General features: G+C 44.1%; 1 protein-coding gene across 1 annotated transcript; it reads right to left on the bottom strand.

Annotated features, from left to right (window-relative positions):
* Positions 1 to 1,811: 1,811 nt before the first annotated feature.
* On the bottom strand, positions 1,812 to 19,495 carry VBP1 (VHL binding protein 1). The gene is made up of 6 exons (XM_056858956.1): positions 19,313 to 19,495; positions 12,534 to 12,658; positions 10,229 to 10,295; positions 9,769 to 9,867; positions 3,937 to 4,075; positions 1,812 to 1,978 (listed from the first exon to the last, which is right to left on the bottom strand). The coding sequence occupies exons 1-6, from the start codon at positions 19,493 to 19,495 to the stop codon at positions 1,908 to 1,910; spliced, it is 684 nt and encodes a 227-aa protein (XP_056714934.1). The 3' UTR covers positions 1,812 to 1,907.
* Positions 19,496 to 25,995: the final 6,500 nt, after the last annotated feature.

Genomic DNA, 25,995 nt, shown 5'->3' with positions numbered 1-25,995 from the left:
GCTATGATTTGTTTAACAAAACCATTAGGCCTGCATGTTACACTGCAGCCTAGAAGGTCTGGCATGCAACACAATTCCACAACTTGGAAGAGTGAACAACTCTACTGTGTTGACCCTGCTCAGCCTCTACAGGGCATTCTCGAGTGTGAAAATATGCAAGGCTGTTAAAACTCAAGCTCTTACAAGCATTTGTTAGTAGTTCTTAAAACAAAGGCTCCTATCTCACATTCATTTTCCTAAACTCCACTAGTCACAAGGAGGAGAAGAGACGTTTCCACTTTATAACCCAGTATGAAGAAAAGACTTACTGGAAAAGACAATAATGCTAGGAAATGTTGAAGGCAGGAGGAGAAGAGGAAGAGCCAATATGAGATGGGTTGATTCAATAAAGGAAGCCTTGGCCCTTGGTTTACAAGACCTGAGCAAGGCTGCTAATGACAGGGTGTTTTGGAGGTCATTAATCCATAGGGTCACAAGAAATCAGAAGTAGCCTAACAGCACTTAACACACACATATGAACACATTTCTTTTGTAATCAGTAAAGTTAGTTGCATATTAGCTGTACTTGTTTCCAACTTATTTGAGTTCTAGGAACAAATAATATAACCCTCTTTTTGGTTTAATAAAAAATTGAGAATTTGTTTATTATATATGATGGCTAAAGAAGTACAATGAAGTATCTTCCGTGGGCAACTCAGTTTAAAGCTTTGCTTCACATCCTTCTCATTAAAGCATTTTTCCTGGCTGGCAGCAATCCCCCCCTTCCGCCCCCCCCCCAAAACCATCCAGGAACATTCCAGATATATTGCTGCCCTTTCACTGATTTTTTTTAAAAAAAAAACAGGCACAGAGGTTTCTGCCGTGTTTTAATATAATGAAATAAAAGTACAAAAATTTTACAAGTATTTTTATTACATGGAACTAGAACACAGTTAACGCTAGCTTTTATTCTGAAGTGAAACCTGCCACGCCAGTTACTCTGCAGCGTAAACACCGCCACTCATTTGACCGTCGGATGCGTGCCGGCTCGAAAGAAACAGTGAAGGTGTCAAGGCAACGCTTTCTGCGAGGCTTCGTAATAAGCAACACGGGAATAACACTCAGCCCGCTAACGGCTGAAGCTGAGCTCAAAACAGGGCTGCCACATTCGATGCAGGTTTCACCAAATGTGTCTTTGCAAGCATTAAGACATCTGAACTCGATGTAAGGGGCGGCAGGATGAGGTGGCCCGGTGCAGCAGGCTGTTAGCTTCTGTATGTCACCCAATTCTATACTTGGAAGAGTGAACGGGGGCGTTTGCATGAAAACAAGTCAGACCGCAACCAGACTGTGCTATTTAAAACTTTCACTGCAGGTGGACCATGAAGAACCCAGAGCCAAGCTGAGCCAGTAACTGCTCAGAACAGAACAGTGGGCAACGTGTGAAGGGGGGGGGGAATCACCATAATGAGCATGGGGTTGTAATGTATTTCCTCACCCCAAATGTTGGCTCTTTCACAGGCTGCATGTTGCCTCCCCCATGCCAAATCTTGCTGGATTCCTTCATCCAGTGCCTATAATAATTAAACTAATGCAGTCCCTTTGCAAGGGGAAAGATGTGGTCTGCTAGAATGTCCTGGACTGAAATGTCATGAATATCCCTCACTTTAAATTGCCCCGTGACCCAAACGCCAAGTCCTCTGTGGCTGATTTGCCAAGCCAGCTGTAATGTCAGGAAGCATGCATGGAACCAAATTGGGCTTGCCAAATAAATAAAAGGGTGCTCGCTCGCCATTGTTTTAAGATTTTTTATGTTACTGACTGAAGAGGTTAAACTAAACTCAGTCCCATCAAAGGCTGAACTTAAAGGTCTGTTTAAAATAAGAAAATACTTTTAAAATCAGAACCACGTTTAAAGTTGGCAAAAACTATGCTTTGTTTTTGGATGGGTCGTCCTTGTTTCTTCTCTTTACATCCCAATTATAAACTCTAGCCATATCTGGGAGGCGCTGTTAAGAAAAGCATTTTGCCGTGAGATTAAAGCAGCTGCCAAACTTTGGCTGTTGCTTTGTCTGCTGAATACCAAAACAGAAAGGGGAAGAAAAAGTATCAAGTACTGAGATTTTAGGAGCCCCATGGCGCAGTGTTAAGCTGCAGTACTGCAGTTAAAAGCTCTGCTCACGACCTGAGTTCGATCCCGATGGAAGTCGGTTTCAGGTAGCCAGCTCAAGGTTGACTCAGTTTTCCATCCTTCCGAGGTCGGTGAAATGAGTACCCTGCTTGCTGGGGGTAAAGGGAAGATGACTGGGGAAGGCACTGGCAAACCACCCTGCAAACAAAGTCTGCCTTGGAAACGTCGGGATGTGACGTCACCCCATGGGTCAGGAATGACCCGGTGCTTGCGAAGGGGACCTTTACCTTTACTGAGATTTTAGGTGTGTTTTAAATATCATCAATATGGGTAGGAGCGTGATGGCCGTCAATCTCCAAAATATGATAAGACTAACCATGCCCTGACCTGGATGGCCCAGGCTAGTCCGAAGCTAAGAAGGGTCGGCCCTAGTTGATACTTGGATGGGGGACTACCAAGTAATTCCAGGGTTGCTACACAAAAGTGGGCAATGGCAAACCCCCTCTGAAAGTCTCTTACCTTGAAAACCCTAACAGGGTCGCCACAAATTGGCTGCGACTTTTCCCACCACCACCAAGCTTTGAGAATTGCCAGAGTAGTTTAGAGTGTCCAGGTCTCAGTGGCACTGCGTCCTCTTCATAGGAACGTATGTTCAGAGACACGATTGTGTAAAAAATAATTTTAGACCAGGGACCACAAACTGCAGCTGGGCTTGGTAACCCAGTATTGGCTTCTACTAGACAACTGTGAAATAGAATCACACCACAAAATTACCTGCCCTCAATTTAAAAAAACAAAAGGGCAGGGGGCAGTAAAAATTAGGGCGACAATGAAAGCTAGATGTTTATGAAGGAAGTGACCATGGAAACACTGACAGTCCATTCACAATATCACCTCTTCAGTTACCTACCAGAGCACATGCTTATGTGGATTAAAAAAACAAATAAAGCAGTGCTTATTTGAGTAAACTAGCCCTTCATAAACATTTACCACAGTACTTAACAAAAGCCTGCGCATAACCACTTGGTAAATTTGTTGTCTAGTTATTTAAACTGCAAGAAAAATATTGTTCACCCCCTTCTTCCCCAGATTTCTGATCTGATAGAGATGCACAGCAATTCTCGCCTCAAGATGTGGTAGGACACTACAGACTACCAAATTACCAAGACGTACATGAGAATTATCCAAACCTCATTTCCTTTCCAAAGAAAGCAGCTAATTGTTTCAACAAGCACAACAGGGCAGCTGTAACCAATATAGGGGCAAAGGAGTAAACTAGCCTAATGCATAGGTATATATAGATGTACGGGGGGAAAATGGTATGTGAAATTCACAAGTCTCGGGACAATGTTTTTTTTTTTAATTAACACAAGGGGGGGTTACCACACTGTATTCCCAGCGATGTATTAAGAGTTTGAAAATGTTATAAAAAACATCGCTTTAAAAGGATTTTTGGATACCACGGCTTATAAATGGTTGGGAAACGTCTTCACAGCTAAAGGGGCCAAACAAGTGCAAACAGTATTTTTGATAACATTTTCAAACTCTTAATACATCAGTGGGAATACACAGAAAGTGCGAACAGTATTTTTTATAACATTTTCAAACTCTTAATACTTCGCTGGGAATACAAAGTGCGGTAACGCTAAAGGTTTCCCCCAGAAAAACCACCCAAAACATGCCAGCTGAGCTGTGCCAGTTTTGGATTCTTTCTTTCTTAACTGCAATTGTTTCTAAAGCAAACCAACTCAAAGCCAGTCAGCAAGTACACACACACACACACAGTGAATAATACCCTGAACAAGCCCTTAAAAGAAAAAGGATACTGACTTCTGTAGTAGTGAACTGATCTCTAAGAAAATCCAGATCTTCTTCTAGAGACTCCAGAGTCCTCGTGGCTGTGGAGAGATTCTTTTCTAGCAGCGCCTGGGCTTCATCAATATCATACTCCAGCATTACATTGGCCTGAGAACAATAACATTTAAGGTGAAGAATTTTAAGCAGTCACAGAAGATCAATTAATACAAACAGTGCTATGGATCCATCTCCAACACCTTCTCTTTTGAACACATGAAGCTGCCTTATACTGAATCAGACTTTTTGATCCATCCAAGACCAATATCATCTACTCAGATGGGCAGCGTCTCTCCAGTATCTCAGGCAGAGGTTTTTCACATCATCTACTACCTGATCCCTTTAATGGGAGATGCTGGGGATTGAACCTGGGACCTTCTGCCTAACAAGCAAATGTTCTAGCGGAGAACCACTGCCGCTCCAAGACACAGCTCTGTTATTCTCTTAGCTTTGATCTCATTGTAGGCCTACATACTTAAGAACAGCAATAGCTCAGAGACTCCTCATTAAATGGACTGCAGATCGTGCAATACAGTTGTGGCTGATCTAGGACTTCTCGGGCACTTTGGGGATGGGTGCAATTTGACAGCAACTCCCAATGAACATTAGTTGACAGGTAACATTTTTTTCTAATCAGTAGGCTTTGCCTCAAAATATGTCATTTATGGTATTTTCTGCTCTGATGTGCATCGCTTTACACTTCGTTGAACCTTTTGCCATTTTGTTGCCACTCATCCAGCCTGGAGAAATGCTTTGCACAGTCTCTAGGTTTTCACAACCCTATAACTTCGGGTCACCCTGACCTAAATAGACCCAGGCTAGCCTGATCTTGTCAGATCTCAGAAGCTAAGCAGGGTTGGCCCTGGTTAAAATTTGGATGGTCAACCTCCAAGGACCATGAGGGTTGTGACGCAGAGGCAGGCAATGGCAAACCACCTCTGAATGTCTCTTGCCTTGAAAACCCCACCAGGGGCCAACGTAAGTCAGATGAGACTTGACGGCAAAAAGAAAAGAAAAAAAAAAAAGCTTAGGGTCAGCCACAAAGCTTGGGTACCTCATTGTTCAACTCAGACTCCCCTCACACTGGTCCCAATACAGATCCTTGGTGGGCTTAGTTTTACTGCATGGAGAGAAAGCTTCCCAACCAGAAACAGCTGTGCTTTGACCACCGCCTCAACATATTTTGCTGCAAGCATGGCCGTGTTTCCAGTCAACTACATCTGGAATTCACCTCTGCTCTTTCCTCTTCTCTAGGAGATATCTCTGGATCAGAGGCAAGGGGTTCTAGCAGTCTCCCTGCTGACCTTTCAGCAAAGCCTGCGATTAGTCACTTATTTTTATAGTCTGAGTCCAGCTGGTACTTCTTGATACAGTGAGGGGGAAAAGTATTTGATCCCCTGCTGAATTTGCCCGTTTGCCCTCTGACAAAGAAATGACCAGTCCATAATTTTAATGGTAGGTCTATTGTAGCTGTGAGAGACAGAATAACAATAGGAAAAACCCCAGAAACCCAGAAGACAAAAGTCATAGATTGATGTGCATTATAATGAGTGAAATAAGTATTTGATCCTGTATCAACCAGCCAGATTTGATCCCCTATCAACCAGCCAGAAGTCAGGCTACCTGGTATCTTCACTGTATGTAACGAGCTGAGATTAGAAGCACCTGCTGTAAGGGAGAGGTCTTACCTGTAACCCCAGCTTGTTACAGTACCTGTACAAAAGACACCTGTCGACAGAAGCAATCAATCCATCAGATTCCAAACTAGCCACCATGACCAAGACCAAAGAGCTGTCCAAGGATGTCAGGGACAAGATTGTAGACCTGCACAAGGCTGGACTGGGCTACAAGACTATTGCCAAGCAGCTTGGTGAGAAGGTGACAACAGTTGGTGCAATAATTCGTAAATGGAAGAAACACAAAATAACTGTCAACCTCCCTCTGTCTGGGGTCCATGCAAGATCTCATCTCGTGGAGTTGCAATGATCATGAGATCGGTGATGAAGCAGCCCAGAACTACACGGGGGGAAGTTGTCAATGATCTCAGGGCAGCTGGGACCATAGTCACCATGAAAACAGTTGGTAACACACTACGCCGTGAAGGACTGAGATCTTGCAGAGCCCGCAAGGTCCCCTTGCTCAAGACAGCACATGTACAGGCCCGTCTGCAGTTTGCCAATGCACATCTGAATGACCCAAAGGAGAACTGGATGAAAGTGTTGTGGTCAGATGAGACCAAAATCGAGCTCTTTGGCATCAACTCAACTCGCCGTGTTTGGAGGAGGAGGAATGCTGCCTACGACCCCAAGAACACCATCCCCACCGTCAAACATGGAGGGGGACATATTATGCTTTGGGGGTGTTTTTCTGCTAAGGGGACAGGAAACCTTCACCGAATCGAAGGGATGTATGGGACCATGTATCGTCAAATCTTGGGTGAGCACCTCCTTCCCTCACCCAGGGCATTGAAAATGGGTTGAGGATGGGTATTCCAGCATGACAATGACCCAAATCACACGGCCAAGGCAACCAAGGAGTGGCTCAAGAAGAAGCACATTAAGGTCCTGGAGTGGACTAGCCAGTCTCGACCTTAATCCCATCGAAAATCTCTGGAGGGAGCTGAAGTTTCGAGTAGCTACACATCAGCCTCGAAATCCTACTGACTTGGAGAGGATCTGCAAAGAGGAGTGGGACAAAATACCTCCTGAGATGTGTGCAAACCTGGTGGCCACCTACAAGAAACATCTGACCTCTGTAATTGCCAACAAGGGTTTTGCCACCAAGTACTAAGTCATCTTTTGCAAAGGGATCAAATACTTATTTCACTCATTATAATGCACATCAATCTCTGACTTTTGTCTTCTGGGTTTCTGGAGGTTTTCCTGTTGTTATTCTGTCTCTCACAGCTACAATAGAATTAAAATTATGGACTGGTCATTTCTTTGTCAGAGGGCAAACGGGCAAATTCAGCAGGGGATCAAATACTTTTTTCCCTCACTGTATATTCTGTTCTGAACAGATGAAGCTACCTTATACTGAGTCAGATTATTAGTCTGTTATGGTCAGTATTATCTATTCTAACTGGCAGTGATTCTCTAGGCTCTTGGGTCGAGGTCTTCCACATCACCTACTATCTGATCCTTTTAACTGGAGATGCCGGGGAACTTGGGACCTTCAGCATGCCAAGCAGGTGCTCTACTGCTGAGCCACAGCCTGTCCCAGAGGGGCATTATGCATCGTAATAATTTATTTTTGTGCTGTACCTGAAAACCAAGCCTCTTCGTTTATTTATTTTATTCAATTTATTCCCTGCCCTCCCCCGCTCAGGGCAGCTTCCAACAATTTACAATAATTTTACTTTTATAATAAAATTGCATTCTAATTAAAACTAGCATTTTGTTTCTACATCTGTCCAATAATATGGCACCCTCAGTGTTGTGTTCAGATAGAAGTTTCAGAAGGGGTGAAAATGGGAGACCCAAAAACTAATGACCAGGGACCCGTGCTTATTGGTGGGTCCAACATAGAAAGGGGGGTGGGAGGAAAATGGAAAGGGAAAGGGAAGGAAAGAGGAAGAGAAACGGGACAAAGGGGAAAGGAGAAAGAGGGAAAAGGGAAAACCTCTAGCATTATTTTCAACTTCTTCTGCAGTACATTTCACTGTTATTCTAGAGTAGATCATATATTGTTAATACTACAACTCCTAATCCTAGTTCATGATATCGAAATTATCTTCCTGGTAACATAAATTATATTCAGACCCAAATGAAGGGAAAATACTGATGCCGTATCCCCAAAGGATGACTGCTGGCCAACTGAAAAACCTTAAATAAATGGTTAATTTTCTTAAACTGTGCTCAGCGTAAAGCCACTGCTATTTTTGCCTCAAGTTTTTCCTTCCCTACTTGTGACCAACCACAACTTTCATTCGCTATGAAGTCCCTCTCCTTAGTCAAGCAGAACTGTACAACTGACCCTGTACCATGCGACTCTGTACTAAGAGGTCCTGCCCACGAATAGCCCATGTATACAACTTCTTGAAGTACACAGGTGTCCCCAACATTTCTGAGCCTGTGGGAGTATTTGGAATTCGGACACAAGGCAGTGGGCGCAATCACAAAATGGCTGTCACAGAAGGTGGAGCCAGACACACAGAGCAGAGCAGAGCAGAGAGGTAATCTAAAAACACACTGGGAAATCTAAAAAAAACTCTGGGAAAGAGGAGTGAGAGAATAAAATGAACACTGTGCCGGTGGCAGCAACTGAAACAAGTGCAGCTGTTTTAATCTGCACAGCTAGTTAGATCCCAGAGGTCAATCAGAAGCCCTGCTGGGCAAGAGCCCCACGAGGCCCCAACCACTTTCTAAAAAACACTTGGTTGGCATCATGAAAGGTGTCAGCAAGTGCCATGGCACCCAATGGCATCATGCTGGGGACTCCTGGCATACAGTCAAGTGTCAGAATAGCTCTAGGAGACGTGCAGCTTCCCTATGAAAAAATTTTAAGGGAAAAAATAAGGAAGAAATTGCTTGAGTGTCAACAGTACATATCTTATAGCAAGAAAGATAAGAAAATACCACCACCGATTCTAACCTTGGCTCTACAGCTAGATTATGCGAGAACATATATATGGGGCGAAGGCACACACATATTGACAGCAAAGCTTTTGATTGTTAGGACAGAATATGGAGAAACAGAATGGTTTTCAATTGGCAAAGGTTTTAGACAACTATGTATTTTATCTACCTATGGGACATTAACAATTTGGGATATGCCGATGATACTACATTACTGGCAGAAAACAGCGAAGACTTAAAACAACTACTGCTGACAGTTAAAGGTGAAAGTGCCAAAGCAGGACTACAGCTGAACATCAAGAAGACAAAAGTAATGACTACTGGAGAATTACTCAACTTTAAGGTGGACAATGAGGAAATGGAAATTGTTCAAGACTGTCTATTCTTTGGCTCCATCATCTACCAAAAGGGAGACTGCAACCAGGAAATCAGGAGATGAGACTGGGAAGGGCAGCCATGAAGGAGCTAGAAAAGATTCTTAAGTGTAAGGATGTGTCATTGGCAACCAAGATCAAGTTAATTCATGCCATAGTATTCCCTATTACTATGTATGGGTGTGAAAGCTGGACAATGAAGAAAGCTGACAGGAAGAAAGTAAATTCCTTTGAAATGTGGTGTTGGAAGAAAGTGTTACAGATACTGTGGAATGCAAAAAACACACACACACAAATACATGCCAAAAAAAATGCCCAAAACCCCCAAATAAGTGGATTCTAGATCAACTCAAACCTGAACTGCCTCCTAGAAGCTAAAATGACTCAACTGCGGCTATCGTACTTTGGTCACATTATGAGAAGACTCACTGGAAAAGGCAATAATGCTAAGAAAAGTTGAAGGCATCAGGAAAAGAGGAATGGACTGATTCTATAAAGGAAGCCACGGCCCTCGCTTTTCAGGACCTGAGCAAGGCTGTTGATGATAGGACATTTTGGAGGACATTGATTCATAGGGTTGCCATGAGTTGGAGGTGACTTTACGGCACTTTACACACACACAGAATGCCTAAGCATTCCACTGATCAAAAACAGCAACGATGCCTTCAGAACGTGAGAGGAAAAAGGCTTCATGAATTCCACATGTGTGACTAATAAAACCCAACATGAAATACAACAATGAACAGAATGATTCTCCAATTGGATTGGTGGCTAGAATAATTCCAGCATCCCAATCCGCGGTGCTGAATTCTACAACTGTGTAATTCTTAACATTTTCTAAAAACTTACTTACCCCCAACCACAGGCAAACTTTATCTGTAGGAGGAACTGACGCTTTACAGTACAGGTTATCCGCCAATAAAAATCTGGTTTCCATTGGGTTTGTGGATTCCTTTAGAAAGAACAGATGACAATTAGGCTACAGAACTGATATACCAACAACATGGCTACTAGCATGGCTTTCTACTACCAAGAAAGGTTACAGTTCCAATACTGAACTGTGTACTTATTGCCACTATTAATGATGTGTTCTCAGATGCGAAACAGAAATGCCCGCTGAACATATCTATTAACGTACCATGAGATTTCAAATGGGAGTTATTTTCCCTTCCTCTTTCAAAGTTATTTGTTCCAATTAATTTCATGAGTAAGATTAGGCATGAGAGGACTCTTGAATCTAATCTGTCCTGTGACAAGACAGATATTAGAGCTTTCTATACCCACATACAAACACGCAATAAACAATCATTTACCTTCTTCTTCTGCATGTGCTTTAAGATTTCTAATGTCTGCTTAATTTCAGGAATTTGATTTTTTAACCTGTGAATTAAATATAGATGTAAATTTTTTTCTACAACAGCTAAATATGATCATGTCTATTTTTAACGGAAAACACCTTTATTCCAACATATGCATATTTCATCTTCATCTGCCACACTGTTACCCTCTCACCCAATTTGTGGCGATCCTCCTGGAGCTGTTCATGGTCATCCTTGGTTTTCACCGTCCTGAATAATTCTGTGTCATCTGTAAACTTGACCACTGCACTACGCGCTCCTAGTGCCACATCATTTATGAGCCAATTAAATAGTACTGGCCCCAATATCGATCCTTGTGGGACACCACCGTTCGCTTACCTCCACTGAACTGTTCATTTATTTCTACTCTTTGCTCCCTGTCGTTTAATCAAATTTAATCCATAAGAGGACCTGTCCTCTTATCCCATGACTGCTAAGTCTACTCAGGAGTCTTTGGTACCTTGTCAAAAGCCTTTTGAAAGTCCAAGGGTATAATGCCTACTTGGTCCCTATTACCTGCTTGTTCACTTTCACAAAGAAATCCAAAATGTTGGTTGATCAAGTTACAAATTATGCATTTTATGTTGTCCAATCAACAGAAGTAGTTTAAGTCTGACAGGAAAGTGCAAATGTTGCCACTTTCCCCCAAATTGCTATTTTCCTCAAAAAAAAACCAGGAAAATTTTTTTCCCCCCATGGCTTCATTTTTTCTGGAAATTTTATATCTCTAATATAGACCAAACATCTTTCCAGAGTTATCCCTGCCGTTTACCTGACCACAGCTGGACTGCAAGAACAACCCAGTCATTGCTTCTTTCATATGGGAAAATGTTTGCAAGTGGTTGTCTACAGCTGCCTGCTGACCCTTAAGGGTGGCAAATGCCTCAGAGGTCTTTGGGAGGATTTGGGGGGGAGGTCACTTCAAGGGCTTCTTTTTTTTAAATCACAGTCTAAAAGGAACGAGTGCAAAAATTAGTTTGGTATATTTTGGAAGGGGACAGAAAAGACAGAGTCATTAGTTTATGGACAGACAGAACAGGGATGCTGTGGATGCTGGAGATAGCGGAAGTGATGAGGTGGGAACTAAGTTGCAAACTCACTGCCAGATGGGCATATAAAACAGGAGAGACGGGTTAGTGTGCTGCTCCCTAAACCACTGGCATTTCCCCCCTGCATTAAAATTGGAGACATATTTTATTCCTGCACCCACTAAGGTGCAAGAGCATGTCAAAATCAGACAAGACATACTTTAAATTGAGATGACACCCCGCGCTTACATCTCTGTCACTGAACTGGGTGCGGTGTCCAATGAGAAGGGAAGAGCAGTAGAGAGGCAAAATAAGCAACCTCCCCTGAGGTGTGTCAGGGCTTACTAAAATTAAACAAAAGCATGAGCATATTGTGTTTTATTCTGCTGGTCTATGACTGTCATACATGGTTGACTGAAAGAAAAGCATAGCTCAGATTTAAAACAAAAACACAACTACATCAAAAATGGAGGTCACCCACAAATTTTGAGGGGCATTCATAACTTTGGGGGGCAGATGGAGAACAGCAGGGACTTTAGCCAGACCTTCCTCCCAACTTGCAATGGCTTGTGACAGCCAGCAGAGAGTTGTTTTATACTGTTGACCCTTGCCACAATTATACCATCCCAAGGTTTCTCCCCCAGATTCTTAAAAAAAGCAGTACACTGTGAATAGGAATCAAAGCGAACATTAATGAATTGGTTGATGGCCCTCAAGCACAAGGCTATAATTGAATGTATGGCTTCCCAGCTGAGATCTTTATGGTATGTGTATTGTGGCTATACATATAAAGCTGTCTTGTGTGGAGTGCTGGTCTGCAGTAGAAGAGTTAGATTTGAGTCTAGTGGCAAGATTTCCAGGATATAAGCTTTCAAGAGTCAAACCTCCCTTTGTCAGATATCTGCTGAAGGGAGCTTTGACTCTCGAAAGCTTATACCCTGGAAATCTTGTTAGTCTTTAAGGTGCTACTGGACTCAAATCTAATTTTTCCACTGCATACTTAGTGGGTAGTTGTGTATTAAACATTAAGAGCCCCTGGGCTACACCAAGCTGTCTGAGCTTCTGTTACTGCAAACTAGAATGAAGTTCTCACAGACTCCTTTATGGTAACAGGCTCGTAGGAAAAGAGTACAGCATGTATAGCTCAAATTGCTGGAGCTAATTAGCTAATTAGTGATAACCCGGGAAACTTTAAGCATTAGAACAGCCTACAGAAAAGATACAAAGCTCACCTTCTTTTCTTCTGGGCAAGGTTAAGCTCCATAAATTTATATTTCTGATACTGTTCATCCAGTTTTTTGAGCACTATGTCTGCCGTCTCGTTTCCTGGCTGTTTCATGAAAGAATCGACATCTTCCTTCAAAGAGGCACATGTAAAACATTCAGTGTTAGTAGCTCCATTCAGTGCTAGTAACTCCATTAGTTCGGGCAGTCAGGAGTAGTTAGTCAACCCCCTACTCTCCTTTGGCTTATTCCCTTTGGCCAGTCAGTGGTGCACTGTGTTTCCCCACCATAGTCAGGAAGTGGTTGTTTTCATGCCTTCATCCCTTCCTTGAGACCTTAAGCGCAAGGATCTGGGGCAAATTAAGTAACTCCCAAGCTAGTTGTTGTTTGAAAAGAAAGCACAAAGGTACCATGACAGCACACCACGTTGCTGCAGAAATACAGAAACATACTGTGGCTGTTGTTTCTGTGTTTTGTGGCAGCAACAACTGGGGAAAGAAGTCTTCAAAACAAAATCCTGATGGCTGAAAAATAAGTCTGGCTCTCAAATTTTTTGACGGGCTCCTATGGCCAAAGAAAATTTGTCAAGGCCTGTTCTATTACCTATACTACTACATTCAAAGTTACAAGCATTGGAATCTGTTGCATGTTTAGGAATGCAAACAACTTTAAAGTAACTTGAAGACAGTCTTAAGAAGATGTGGAAGAAAATTATCCTCTATTTCTTGCATGATACAGAGACTGAACATCATCCAGATGTAGTACAAAAGACCCCCAAGAGTCAAAACCACAGTCCACATATGAACCCCTTGATTTACTCAGGTGGTCTTCTGACCTGAGACACCAAGGAAATCATTTGGACCAGCAGGGAACCAGCACCTCAATTACAAGGAAAATAAGACAACTTTGAATGACTCCTTCCTTGGCTACTTGAAGCTGATTAATCCCCTCCTCTACACACATGTATAAAATCTGTTTGAACTACCAATATCGATCCTCATGGGGTTCCTGCCTCCTTCCTACTCTTTAGGACTATCCTCTTTCTTTTGAGTAAATCTGACAAGTAAACGAGGAGTCACAGCTTTTCCTTTCGATATCCATCACATGTCAGTATCCACCAGCAACACTTTGCGGATAAAATTCTCTTGTATATTACATTCCAACTTGGATTCTACATTAGCAGTGACAGGGCCAGACGGTGCCAGGGTGCCAACTTCTGTTTAGGATACTTTTCCATTTATTCAGTTTGAGGATATGGATCCTTGAAAGTTTGAGGCCTACCACCTGCTTGCATGATCCTTGCCCTTCCTGGCTACCTAAATCTGCCGGGGGGGCGGGGCTAGCTGGTTCCAGTGCTCCTTGATAGATGGGGTGCTTTCCCCTGCCTTGAAACAGACTGTGGTGCATCCACTTCTAAAGAAGGTGACCCAGAAAATCTCAGTAACTATTGACCAGTCTCAGATGTTCCATTCTTGAGCAAGGTGTTTGAATGTGTGGTGGACAGAAAACTTCAAGCTTTTCTGGATTGAGCAGTTTGTCTGGATCCTTTGTGATCTGATTCTAGGCCTGGTTGTGGGACTGAAACAGTCTTGATCACCCTAGTGGATGACATGAGCCTGGAGAAGGACAGAGGGAGCACAATTTTGTTGATTCTCCTATACTGCTTGTCAGCGTTAGATACCATTGTTCATGGGTCCCTTCTGGACCACCTTTCTGCGCTGGAAGGTACTGTTTTGCAGTGGTTACAGTCCTACCTGGAGGGCAGGCTTCAGACAGCGGTGCTAGGGGACTGCTGCTCACTCACTTGGCCTTTGATCTGTCCCCTTCATCTTGTCCCCTATACTCTTTAACATCTACAGGAAACCACTGTGTTCTGGGCTGGGTTCTCACCAGTATGCAGATGACACTCAGCTCTTTCTTGCACTCAGTGATCCATGCAAGTCACCTCCAGGCTGGACTACTGTAATTGATCTATGCAGGGCTACCCTTTAAGCTGCTCTGGAAACTTCATCTGGTCGAGAATGCAGCAGCAAGGCTCCTTACAGGGACCTCGTGGAGAGTGCATATTCAATTGGTGCTCCACCAGCAGCACTGGCTCCAGGTTGAACACTGGATCAGATTCAAGGTTTTGGTGTTGACCTTCAAAGCCCTAAACTGTCTGGGACCATCATACCTATGGGACTGCATCTCCTGATATACCCCCCAAAGAGCACTACACTTATCTAGTAACAACTTACTGGTGGTCCTCAGCCCAAGTAGTATCCGATTGTCCTCGGCCAGAGCTCTTTCAGCTCTGGCTGCAGCCTGGTGGAACTCTCTGTAAAGTGAAACCCAGGCCCTATGGGGCTTAGGTCAATTCCGCAGGGCCTGCAAGACTGAGATGTTCCACCAGACCTATGGTTGAGGACAGCGATGGCTCAGTCTTAGCTGGCCTCCCTCCCTTAGCCCCATTCCTTTAGTTGTTCTTGGTGCTTCCTTTTCCTTTCCTATTCATTGCCCCTCCTTTTTTCCTCCCTTCTCCATGACTGGTTACCCTGTCATTGTTATCAATGTCTAAAGGCGCCATCTGGATTGTTTTAGAATTTTCTAAACAAAAAATTTACAATTTTAAACAATAGGGCTTTAAACATAATTTACATTATATTGTTAAGAGGCACTATATTACCTAATTTGTTGTATTTTTGGTTGTGAGCTGCCCTGAGCCCAGCTTTGGTGGGATGGAAATCAAATCAATCAATCAATCAATATCTTGCACTTCAGGTAGATCCCAGGGAGACTGTAGAAACCATTAAGCGGTGCCTTGAGGCAGTTCTGGAGTTGAGGTGGGATAGTAAACTGAAGCTTAACCCCCAACACGATAAATATGGTACTGGTGCGTGGAAAGTCTGACCCAGGATTTAGGTGTCTCCAGTTGTAGATGGAGTTGTACTCCTCTTAAAGGAAAAGCTCCATAGTCTGCGGATGCTCTGGGACCCGAGGTGGCAGCTGTGACCAGGAGTGCCTTTTACCAGCTTCAACTGGTTAACCAGCTGTGGACTTTCCTGAACCACTGTGGTGCATGCCCTGGTTACATCTAGATTAGGCTACTACAATACGCTTTACATGTGGCTGCCCTTGAGGTGTTTGGAAACTTCAATTGGTGCAAAATGCTGCAGCCAGGATGTTGACTGGAGTGGGTTGTAGGGACCATATATCACTGCAGTCCTGGCCCATCCACACTGGATTCCAAATCTGTTTCTGGGCACAATTCAAGATGCTGGTGTTGACCTTTAAAGACCTATATATGGTTCGGGATCAACATACCTGAAGGACCGCCTACTCCAGGAGTGGGGAACGTCAGGCCCAGGGGCCGTATAAGGCCCTCGAAATCATTTGGTCTGGCCCTTCATGGGTCCTGGCAGATCTCTAACTCAGAAGGATGCTGCCCTGGCTGAATCTCTTGGGCCCAGCTGGGGACAGCAGAGCTCAAAAGCAAGTCACTCTATGTGGCAGACACTTGGAGCTGTCTCTGGTCGTGCCTCTTGGCTAAATGTTTGACCAAATATAGCAGGCTAATTTTTAAGCTGATAATTTTGTATGGCCACCGAATGATGTTATAAATATCCAAATGGCCCTTGGCAGAAAAAAGGTTCCCCACCCCTAGCCTACTCCCTTATGAACATACCCAACCACTCCAGTCTTCTTCCAAGGCACTGCTTTGGGTGCTCCCGCCTTTGAGATTAGGCAGGTGGCTGTCTGGGAGAGGGCCTTCTTAGTAATGGCACCTAAACTCCAGATCTCTTTCCCCATGGAGGATCTCTTTCCCCATGGCCCCTTCTGCTGCCAACTTCCACCATCAGGTGAAGACTTTTTTTCCGGTTTGGAGTTCCCTCAGTGATCCCTCCTTCCTGGGCAATGTTTTAATTGTTCTTGTGTTTTTGTATGATCCATGAGTATCTTAGATCTAGTTTTAATTGTTCTAATGATGTGTTTTTTGTTGGTTTTGATAGCTGTTAAGATGTAATTTTATTATGTATATTTTAAAAAATTTGTTAGTCACCTTAGTGGCCCTTATGAGGGCAGAAAGGCTGGGTATAAATTTTGTAACTAAATAATAAAATGTACACAGTACCTCAGAGAAAACAAGTGCAGCCAACACCATCTGAATGTTCTACAGAGCTTCCATTTAAATTCTATTTTTAAAAAGACTATCCGCATAGTTCCCCCAGCTATTCTCCTATAGTCTTACAAGGGGTCTTTCCAATGCTCTTCCTACCAAGACAACTGCATTCTGTTCCACAACAAACCTCCCTAAGAACTTGCTCTTTGTCAATTACCAATAAGTTTAAAGCACGTAATACTTGAAATCAAATGTCACGGTCAGAACTAACAGTGGTATTGAGGTAGAGAGAGGAGAGCAAAAGTCATCTCCAGGGTTACCTTTTTTAAATTTACCGTAACCATTTTCCTTCCTTTTGGGTAAATATGGTATTAAAAGGTTGAGAACATACTTAGATCTTCTCTACTATGCAATGGTGGGGGGCATTGATTGAGTTGACAGTGTGCAGAATACAGGAAGCTGCTTTACATTGTCAAGCCATTATTTTATTTAGCCTGGTCTCCTCTGCCTGGCAGCAAGGGTCTCACCATATGGTCTATCCCAGCTATGCTATCTGAGATCCTTATGTGGGGATGCTGGGCAGTGAACCTGGGACTCTCTGCAAACTAAGGATACACTCTGCCACTCATTCTTTGCAGGTATTTAATGCAAACCAAGACGACCAAGGCTCAACTCGCAGCCATTAAGTTCTGTGGGTGACTGGGCAGTCATCTTCTTTTACCCTATACCCGTTGAATTCATGGCTTGCTTGTGGGCTTCCTAGAACTATGCAACTGGTCACGACTGGGGTGTGAGACACCTCCAGAATCAGAACAAAAGTCACTTTGTGCAGCCCCTAATTTTCCAGTGGTGAGCCAAATATTTCTAGAAAGCCCACAAGACAGACATAAAGGCCTTCCCCTCTTTTTGCTTCACCCCCACCCCCAGCAATTGGTTCCATTTACCGTAACTATCCTGATCACCAGCCACTATAGACTTCATCTCCAGATATGTATCTAATCCTTTTTAAAAGCTACCTAAATTTGTGTATATCATTGCATTTTATGGCAGCGGGATTCCATAAATTAACTGTTCGCGAACACTTCCTTTTTTCTATCCTAAATCATCCGTCAGCAAGTTCTGGTGTTGTGAGAAAGGGGAAAATTATTCTTTTTCCCCCACAGTATGCATAGTTTCACACTCTATGTTCTTTTAGTTATATTTTCCTAAGCTAAATAAGGCCTCCAAACACTTTTGCTTATGACCCACTGCTCAGTGGCATAGCACATGGTTTGCCTGCAGCAGGTCCTAGATTTGGTCTCTAGAATATCTTGTTTAAAAAGAAGATATCAGATAGAAAAGCAGGGAATTGCTTTCCTCTGCTTAAGATCCTGGAGAGCTGTTGCCAGCCTATGCAGACAATACAGCACTAGCATAAAGCGGCTTCACCTGTTAATAATAAAATAACCAGACATACACATGTATCACAAGGGGAGTGGTTCAGAGGAACAGCACATGCTTTTTATTCACAACGCCCAGGTCCAGTCCCTGGCATCTATAAATAAAATTATCTGAGAAGCTAATGTTGATAATTCACAGTGGGTAGCTGTGTTAGTCTGTTTGCAGTAGTCAAAAAGGGCAAGAGTCCAGTAGCACCTTAAAGACTAACAAAAATATTTTCTGGTAGGGTAGGAGCTTTCTGAAGAAGCTATCTGAAGAAGTGAGCTGTGGCTCACGAAAGCTCATACCCTACCAGAAAATATTTTTGTTAGTCTTTAAGGTGCTACTGGACTCTTGCCCTTTTTGGCTAATGTTGATGTTTCTCCACATGAAATCAAGAACCATAGTTGCTCAGGCTAGACAGTACAGGCTAAACTAGGGGTGTCAAACATAAGGCCTGTGGGCTGGATCCAGCTATTTAAGAGCTCTTGTCTGTCCCACGAGCCGCCATCCCACCCCCCACCCCACTCTTGATCTGGGCTGGCGAGCCATGGTCTAACCAAGTGACATTTACGGGGCAGCCAGCCCTCATTACAACTGAGTTCGACACCCCTACGCTAAACAGACTAGCAGCCTGACTTGGCACAGCAGATTCATAAGCCATCCCTGCAAGAAAAGATGCCCCAAAACCTCCATTACATCACAGTCTGTTTCTGCATCCTTCCCCGTTTGTTGTCTTAAGCACTGTATTCCAAGGGCACTCATACCATATAAAGGTTTTACAATAATGGAAGCTTCAGTCAGGCGTCTGTCAGGGGGTGAGCAGGATATAGAGTTATTAAGCGCAAATATTCTCGAGCTGTTTCCCAATGAACCCTAAGGATGCTGAACTAGGCAGGCTTTGGTGGGACCCAGCAAGGCCAGCAGCTACCCCCCCCACACCCTTCCTTAGGCGACCGTCCCTCTGATGCGCACAACACCCCTGTAAAGCAGGCCAGGCTGAGTCCCTGAGCGGCCCGAGGTCGCCCGACGAGTGTCACGGCTCTATGGGGACTCGAACCCGGGTCTCCTCGGCCGGATCGCCACACCGCGTGAGTGGTCCGAGGCAGAGCCCCGGGGCCACCACTCCGGAGTCAGACCCCGAGGCCAGATTCTCCTCAGTCCTGCCTTCGCTCCCCCTCCGAAAGGCCTTTCCGCTCTCTCCAGCCCCCGAGCTCCGGACAGCCGCCGCCGGCCCACCCACGCAGCGCCCTCCGGCCCCTCACTCACCACGAAGACCGCCTCGGGGATCCCCAGATGAGCCCTCTTGGCGCCCGCCGGGCCGTCGCCGCAAACCGCCTCGCCGCTGGTGGCCGCCGCCATCTTGGGGAGGGGGAGGGGAGAGAGGCGACGCGCCACCCGCACGTCGGCGGCGCAGGCGCGGAAGGAGCGGCCGCCGTCCCGTGACGTCATCGCCGCGCCGAGGCGGGGCGGGGCCAAACCGCAGGGCTTCGGGCATTGGCTGACAAAGGCGCCGATGGACTGCGAGGAGGAGGGGCAGGAAAAGGAGGCGGAGTCCGCCCGTCCGTCAGTCAGGACTGGGGCGGGGCGAGAAGCGGCGTTTAGCGTTCGAGGGAAGATGGTGACGTCAGGGCCGAGGCTCGGTTGGGCAACTGCGAATGAATTGAGACAGCAAGGTAGACTTCCCCTGACTATGGAAGATCCACTGATTTAGCAATTTGTAATAATCTCTTTTCCTTTCTGTAAATGTATTGAAATGTACTAGGACAGCAAGGGAATAGCTTGTTGCTGGGCAGGATATCTCTGTGTGTGTATGTCTGTGTGCTAAGGAATTGGGGCAAGAGTCATGGAGGGTTACAGTAAACCATAACAAGAACTGGGTGAAACTGTTACTCCACTGCCGCCTCGATGTCTGGAGTGCTATCAGCTTCACCCTGAATGTTGATGGGTTGTCATATCTTGAATTTGGATAAATATCTCTCCCTCAGTACAATCGGGGCTCAGAGATTTCTGCCCATTAGGGCCTCTGAGTCAGCAGCTGCAAATAAACTGTTTTCTTGAAATAACGATCTCAGGTCTCTCTCTGTCCCCCCACGAACCCTTGTTTACCACATCAGAATGAATCCACATCAGTCCGCTTGCCCGCCCACCAAAATGGAAGCACTTGTCCCCATGGCAATCCCACAAACAGCATCCACAGACAAGGAGTCCATAAGAGAGCTGGTTTATTGGAAAACATACAGGTATGCAGAGCTTACAGGTACAGTGGCACGAATGGCAATTGGGAGCACAGTGCAGGCCTATAAGGGAAAGCATTCGTCACAACGGGTGAAGGTGGGAGCCCCCCCCCCATAACGAGGGGCCGTTCCCACGGGAGATAGCGCTGGAACAGGGATTCAGTAGTTAGCAAGTTCGACCTTGAGAGGCACCTGGTGGAATCGAAACTAAAACATTCACAGGCTGCTGAGAGCAGTGGGAAGCAGGCCTGACAGCATGCTATGCGTGTTAAGCACCGTCAAGTCACTTCCGACTCATGGCAACCCTACGAATCAAAGTCCTCCAAAATGTCCTATCTTTGACAGCCTTGCTCAGGTCTTGCAAATTGAGGGCCGTGGCTTCCTTGATGGAGTCCGTCCATCTCATGTTGGGTGTCAGAGTCATGCTTCTTTCTGTTCCAGTGTCATGCTTTAAAGAGTCGTGCTTATTTCTGTGCAAGTGTATCTATTGGTTTTGCTGTTCAGCCTGCCAGGAGTCCAGGCAGGCTCTTGACATGAGTTAGGCCCATTTCTGTGCAAGTGTCATCCTTTAGTTTTATTTCTCTGAACAGCTCTCAAACTGTCCCCGCTCCTTCCTCCCCCCTCTGCTCTGACCTTGAGCTTCTAGCAGGCAACTTCAGTATTATGGCCTGCTCACTCCCTACTTCCTACCAGGCACCGTTATCTCCTAATTCCCAGGCCTCTTGGATTTGCACCTGGGATGACTCTATGCTTAAAGTTATGCTTTGTAGTTTGGTTCACCATTAGCAGCTTTGGATCTGTGGATTGCTTATGCTGTATCTGTGGCTCCTGAATAAACGTTTACCTGCTTTAGACCTGCCTGTCTGAGCGAGTGACTTTTTGGGATTGCCGAGATTGGCTGGAGAACCTCACATTGGGTCTTCCTCTTTTCCTGCTGCTCTCAACTTTTCCTAGCATGACTGCGGTTGCTCAGAAATGTGCCCCTCTGGTGTCAGCAGGGCTTACTCATGAGTAAGCCGCACTCTTTTATCGGAGAACAATACCTACTGGACGCAGTGGGGTTTGCACCTGAATGATGCATCTATTTGAAGCATTTTGGGGAGGGGGAGACAGAACACGATAATGCGTCACACCCAAAAAGTCCCACCTTTTTACATTAACGCATTGTAAAAGTGCAGCACATCAGAAACCGGACACTGTTAAGAAAGCTTGTGGGGGAGCTGAGAGAGCTGGTGAGATAAGATTGCAGTCGTTGGACTAGGAAACTTGGGATCAAATTCACTCAAGTGGACTGCTGCGACCCTAGGTTATTCGCCCTCACCCTGTCCTACCTTGTAGGGCTTCCAGGATAACATGAAGAGAGAACCACATGTGCTACCCTGAGCTTCTTGAAGGAAGGGTGACAGAAGAAATAGCTACCAGATAGATTTTAATTCCTAAAACTGTCAATAGTTGAAGAGGTACTGCATAAAGAAAACAAGCCAAGTCACCACAAAGGGCAAAAATAAAGAGTTTCTCGATATACCTTTAGAGCCGTATATATAGGATACCAGAAATTAGAAAAGGGGATGGAATATACCTGCTCTGGAAAATGGAAGAGGGGTTTATCTGGGGCCAGTTGTGAAAAGTCTTTGATGGCTTGGTTTGCTACCAAGCATAATTCAACCCTAAGTACCAAAGAGCAGAAAACAGATTGGCAAGCACACAGAGGCTTTCCTGGCATCCCATTTGATTTGTTTAAGGTACCAGACAAAAAAAATTTATTTCCCACTTTCTGTAATGGCCCCCACTGTGAAAATTTCACCACTGTCTCCTGCTGCCTTGTCATTTGTATGATTCTCTCTCTCGTCCTCAGGCAGATGCTCAGAAATGCTAAAGGTTACACAGGGATTTCTCAATGCTCAGGACCACACTGTGATTCTATTCCATTCTATTAATCTCACATGTAAGAAGAGTAGGTTTTGTACCCCCCTTTTCTCTAATCTCAAAGTGGTTTACAATCAATCACATTCTCCTCCTCTCCCCACAACAGGCACCGGGTGAGGTAGATGGGGATGAGAGAGTTCTGAGTGAACTCTGGCCCAAGCAAGCTTCATGTGGTGGGGTGCAGAATCAAACTCGGCTCTCCAGGTTAGAGTCCACCGCTCTTAACCACTACTTCACACTGTAAATGCTTGTATGAACTACTCCTGTAAGTAGTTTGAGGAGGAATCTCATAGAACATTGCTTATCTTCAGGGCCTAACCATAAAGTGAAACTAAGCTTTGTGGTTCTAGAATGCCAGGGGCAGCCACCTCCAATATGCAAGTATCTTTGGGGAGGGGGCAGGAAGGACTGTAGCCAAAAAAAAAAAAAAAAAAAAGTAATACCTGAGTGCATCATCTGGCAATTGTTCTAATGAATACTACTCCAATGAGCTGTGAAACAAAGGATCCATGAATTCACATCTCTTGTTTTGTAAAAAGAAACATTGCACACTGGGATTTTGCTACATGCAGAAGAGAAACATTGGTTGGGCACTCCGGCATTCTCCTTCTCACACCGATTGCTCAAGTATATAGACTACTTCTTATTCAAGTCAACCCCAACTGTAGTGTTGGAACTGAGTTATCTGTTCTGAGTCTCCACCTCCAACAGGTGATTTCCTTTAATGTATTATAATGTATTGTATGTGTGTGTTCTATAGTACTTGTGCACATTTTCCTCTGCCACCTGCCATTTCCACTGCATTTTTCTCATGGGTTGTGTGTGTGTGCAACTATAATCATCTACTGCCACAATCTTCTAGTTCCTCTGAATCTCCAGCTTTCATTTTAAAAAAGAGTTAAGTCCCCAGAGCCCTGTAGGGGCAAGACAAGGAAAACGGTTTGGCAGAATAAAACCTCCATGTGGCCAGAGCCTCAGAAATATTTCATTGGCCAGTCTTCCTGGCAAGGTGTATTCTCTCACCTGGTCATATTGGGAGTGGTAGGTGGTGTGTGTTTTGATACAGGAGAATAAGGTGTGTCAAATCCATGGCAGCCTTTAGGGAGGAAAGTAACAAGTGATTAGAACAGCCAAGAACATGCCTTTTGAATATTGCCCTTTTTGAAAAGGCGGTTCCATTTGGATCCTTCCACTGACCACAGGCTGGATCCAAAGATCCTATTATATGAGAAGAAAGCCATTCCTCCTACCCATCATTCTGTAGTCCCCCCAAACTGCTGGCAAAGTACTGGGGGGTAAATTACGATGTCGCTTTTGTGTGTCAACAGAAGCAGGGGAGGTTAAAAAAAAACCTTTTACTCACACCAAAGGATCTATGAATTGTGGCTTTCGGGAAAGGAAAATGGTCGTTATTTAATGTTATTTGTTGCCCTGTATTTCAACGCAGTTGCCAAAATTTAACACACTGCCAATTTCAAAGTTATTAAACACACATCTGAGACACTCTGTGCCAAAGTTTATTTTCCAAAACTTGTTTCATTAACAAAATGGAGGACTCTAAGCAACAGTCTCAACCTCTGCCCTGTTTTGTATACTGCCAAACTATGAAGTTCCAAAATCATTAAATGTCAACAAAGAAAATCCTGTGCTTCAGCAAAAGTAGATGTTTTACTTGGGGGGTGGGGGAGAGCAGGACACAACAATTTAAAACATCCTTTTTGATGGCTGATGGAATTATGTTCACATTCTGCAACTTGTTTGAAGGGAAAGTACATAGACATTATCCTAAATGAGAAGAAGAAGAGCTGGGCAAAACACATATTTCTGAGTAGTCCGAATAATAAAAAAAATACTCCATTAAGCCATTACGCTATTTCAAATAAGAAATAAAAACTTAACTGAGAAGCATTTCACATAACAAAATACAAACATATCTACAGAATCCATAATGTATTTCCAAAACAAAATACTAAAATACATTCATTCAATAATGTTTCTCTTATTAACACTGTGACAAGTAAACACAGTTGTCCTTTTTTCATAGTTGGACAAGGATTTTAAGTGTGCCTTATTTAAAAACACAGATTATGCAGAATTTACTGAATCCATCCTGACCAACTGAAGACTAATTGCTTGAAACACCGATCCCGAAGATCTTGCATTCTAGGTGCCTAATCACAGCAACATATGAAAAGAGCTTCCCTGCAAGTCAGTTGACCATAATTTGGGTTTTATTGGCTGAACAACTTATTGGCTACTGGGTGTTCTTCATTCAGCATTCTAAAATTTGGCAGTTTTTCACTGAAGCAATGTAACAGCTCTTTTTTGGCAGCTAATACTGGCCTCAAAATTTTAGTGCAGCCACTCTCAAAGAGAACTACATCAGACAACTTTTTGCTATTGTGTACATTGACATGGTTGGGAGAACTCTTTAGCAGCATGCAATATGTTTAGTTGTTTTTGTTTTGTTTTTAATTTAGCTTGCCTCTTTTGTCCCAGCCAATGAACAGCCAACAGCTTAGATGAAGCAGTGCAAGGCAGCATTGAGGCTTAACTGATGTGAGAACCAAACTCATAAAACGATGCAAGTCTCACAGCCGATCCTCCCACAGCAGCTTCCAAGCAATGCATGTTTTAAGGTGCTGCAACCAGAAGCCTTCCCATTTGGAATCCAGGGTGAAAATATTAGTTAATACTACAGTGGAGCAGAAGGACACCTTTAAATTAAACCTCACATCAATACTGGGGGTTAGCACCCACCCACCCACCCCCGGGGCTGTGTAGACTGAATGCTAATTGGTGCAAGGTAAAAGCTCTCAGTCTAATGTGGGTGCGTGCCTTACCTAAATCAGTGTTTTGCATTCCACCGACCTTTTGGGCTCCTTTCTCATCAGCTCTCCGAAGCTGGGGGACGCTGACTGTGGCAGTGACTTGTTCTGCAGCAGAAAAGGGCTGGACCTGCAGCACCTTCCATGGAAAAAGGAGGCTGAAGAGAAAGTATGCACCCTGAACCGCAAGTGTTTCTGTATTGCAAACAGGAAGCTGGCTCACCAGACTCAGTGTTGTGGGTTCAGTGAGCACAGGGGGCCTGGATTTCTGCTTGAAAGCCCTGTTCAGTCTCAAACATATCAGGGTAGCTTGACTTTCATCATCAAGATGGTGTTATTTGGACACGAAATACAAAAATACCAAATACATCAACTGGGGGGGGGGAACTATTCCAATACAAAACAATACATTTTCTATATAATTAATTCCAACACTATGCAATTTAAACTGTGTTTGACGTCTCAGTTTCAAACACAAGTATTCGCAATACTGCCCAGCTCTGAGAAGAGGTACGTAAGGATTTTTAAAAGTTACCCGACAAACAGTAAGCTCCTTCCAAATAAATATCCTAAAAAAGGCACAAACTTATTATGGTTGAGGGACAATATATGACAAAATGACCTACTGAAAAGAACCAACCCAAGTCAACAGAAGTGTTTAGCACCTTGGTTCCTTTCAGTACTCTGAACAAAATTCCAGCAAATGATTCTGTAAAAGAACATGGTTGCATCAATGATGTAACTGCTTTCAAGAAAGAAAATTCAATTACAAATGAGGTGGGAGAGGAGACTGCACTAGGTATTACAATCTTTTAAAATAAATGTGTATGAGATTGTTACAGGGGGAAATGAGCTACACAGTACATATGTAAGCTGTCCATGACTTTCCAAAAATGACATATTCAGAGTAACATTTCTATTTCTAAGTAATTTTCAGTAACTGTAGCAACAACATGTACAG

The sequence above is a fragment of the Euleptes europaea genome, chromosome 13 (genome assembly GCF_029931775.1).
Source record: "Euleptes europaea isolate rEulEur1 chromosome 13, rEulEur1.hap1, whole genome shotgun sequence".
Classification (NCBI taxonomy): domain Eukaryota; kingdom Metazoa; phylum Chordata; class Lepidosauria; order Squamata; family Sphaerodactylidae; genus Euleptes; species Euleptes europaea.
The sequence above is the reverse complement of the archived record's forward strand: the minus strand, read 5'-3'. Positions and strand labels throughout refer to the sequence as shown.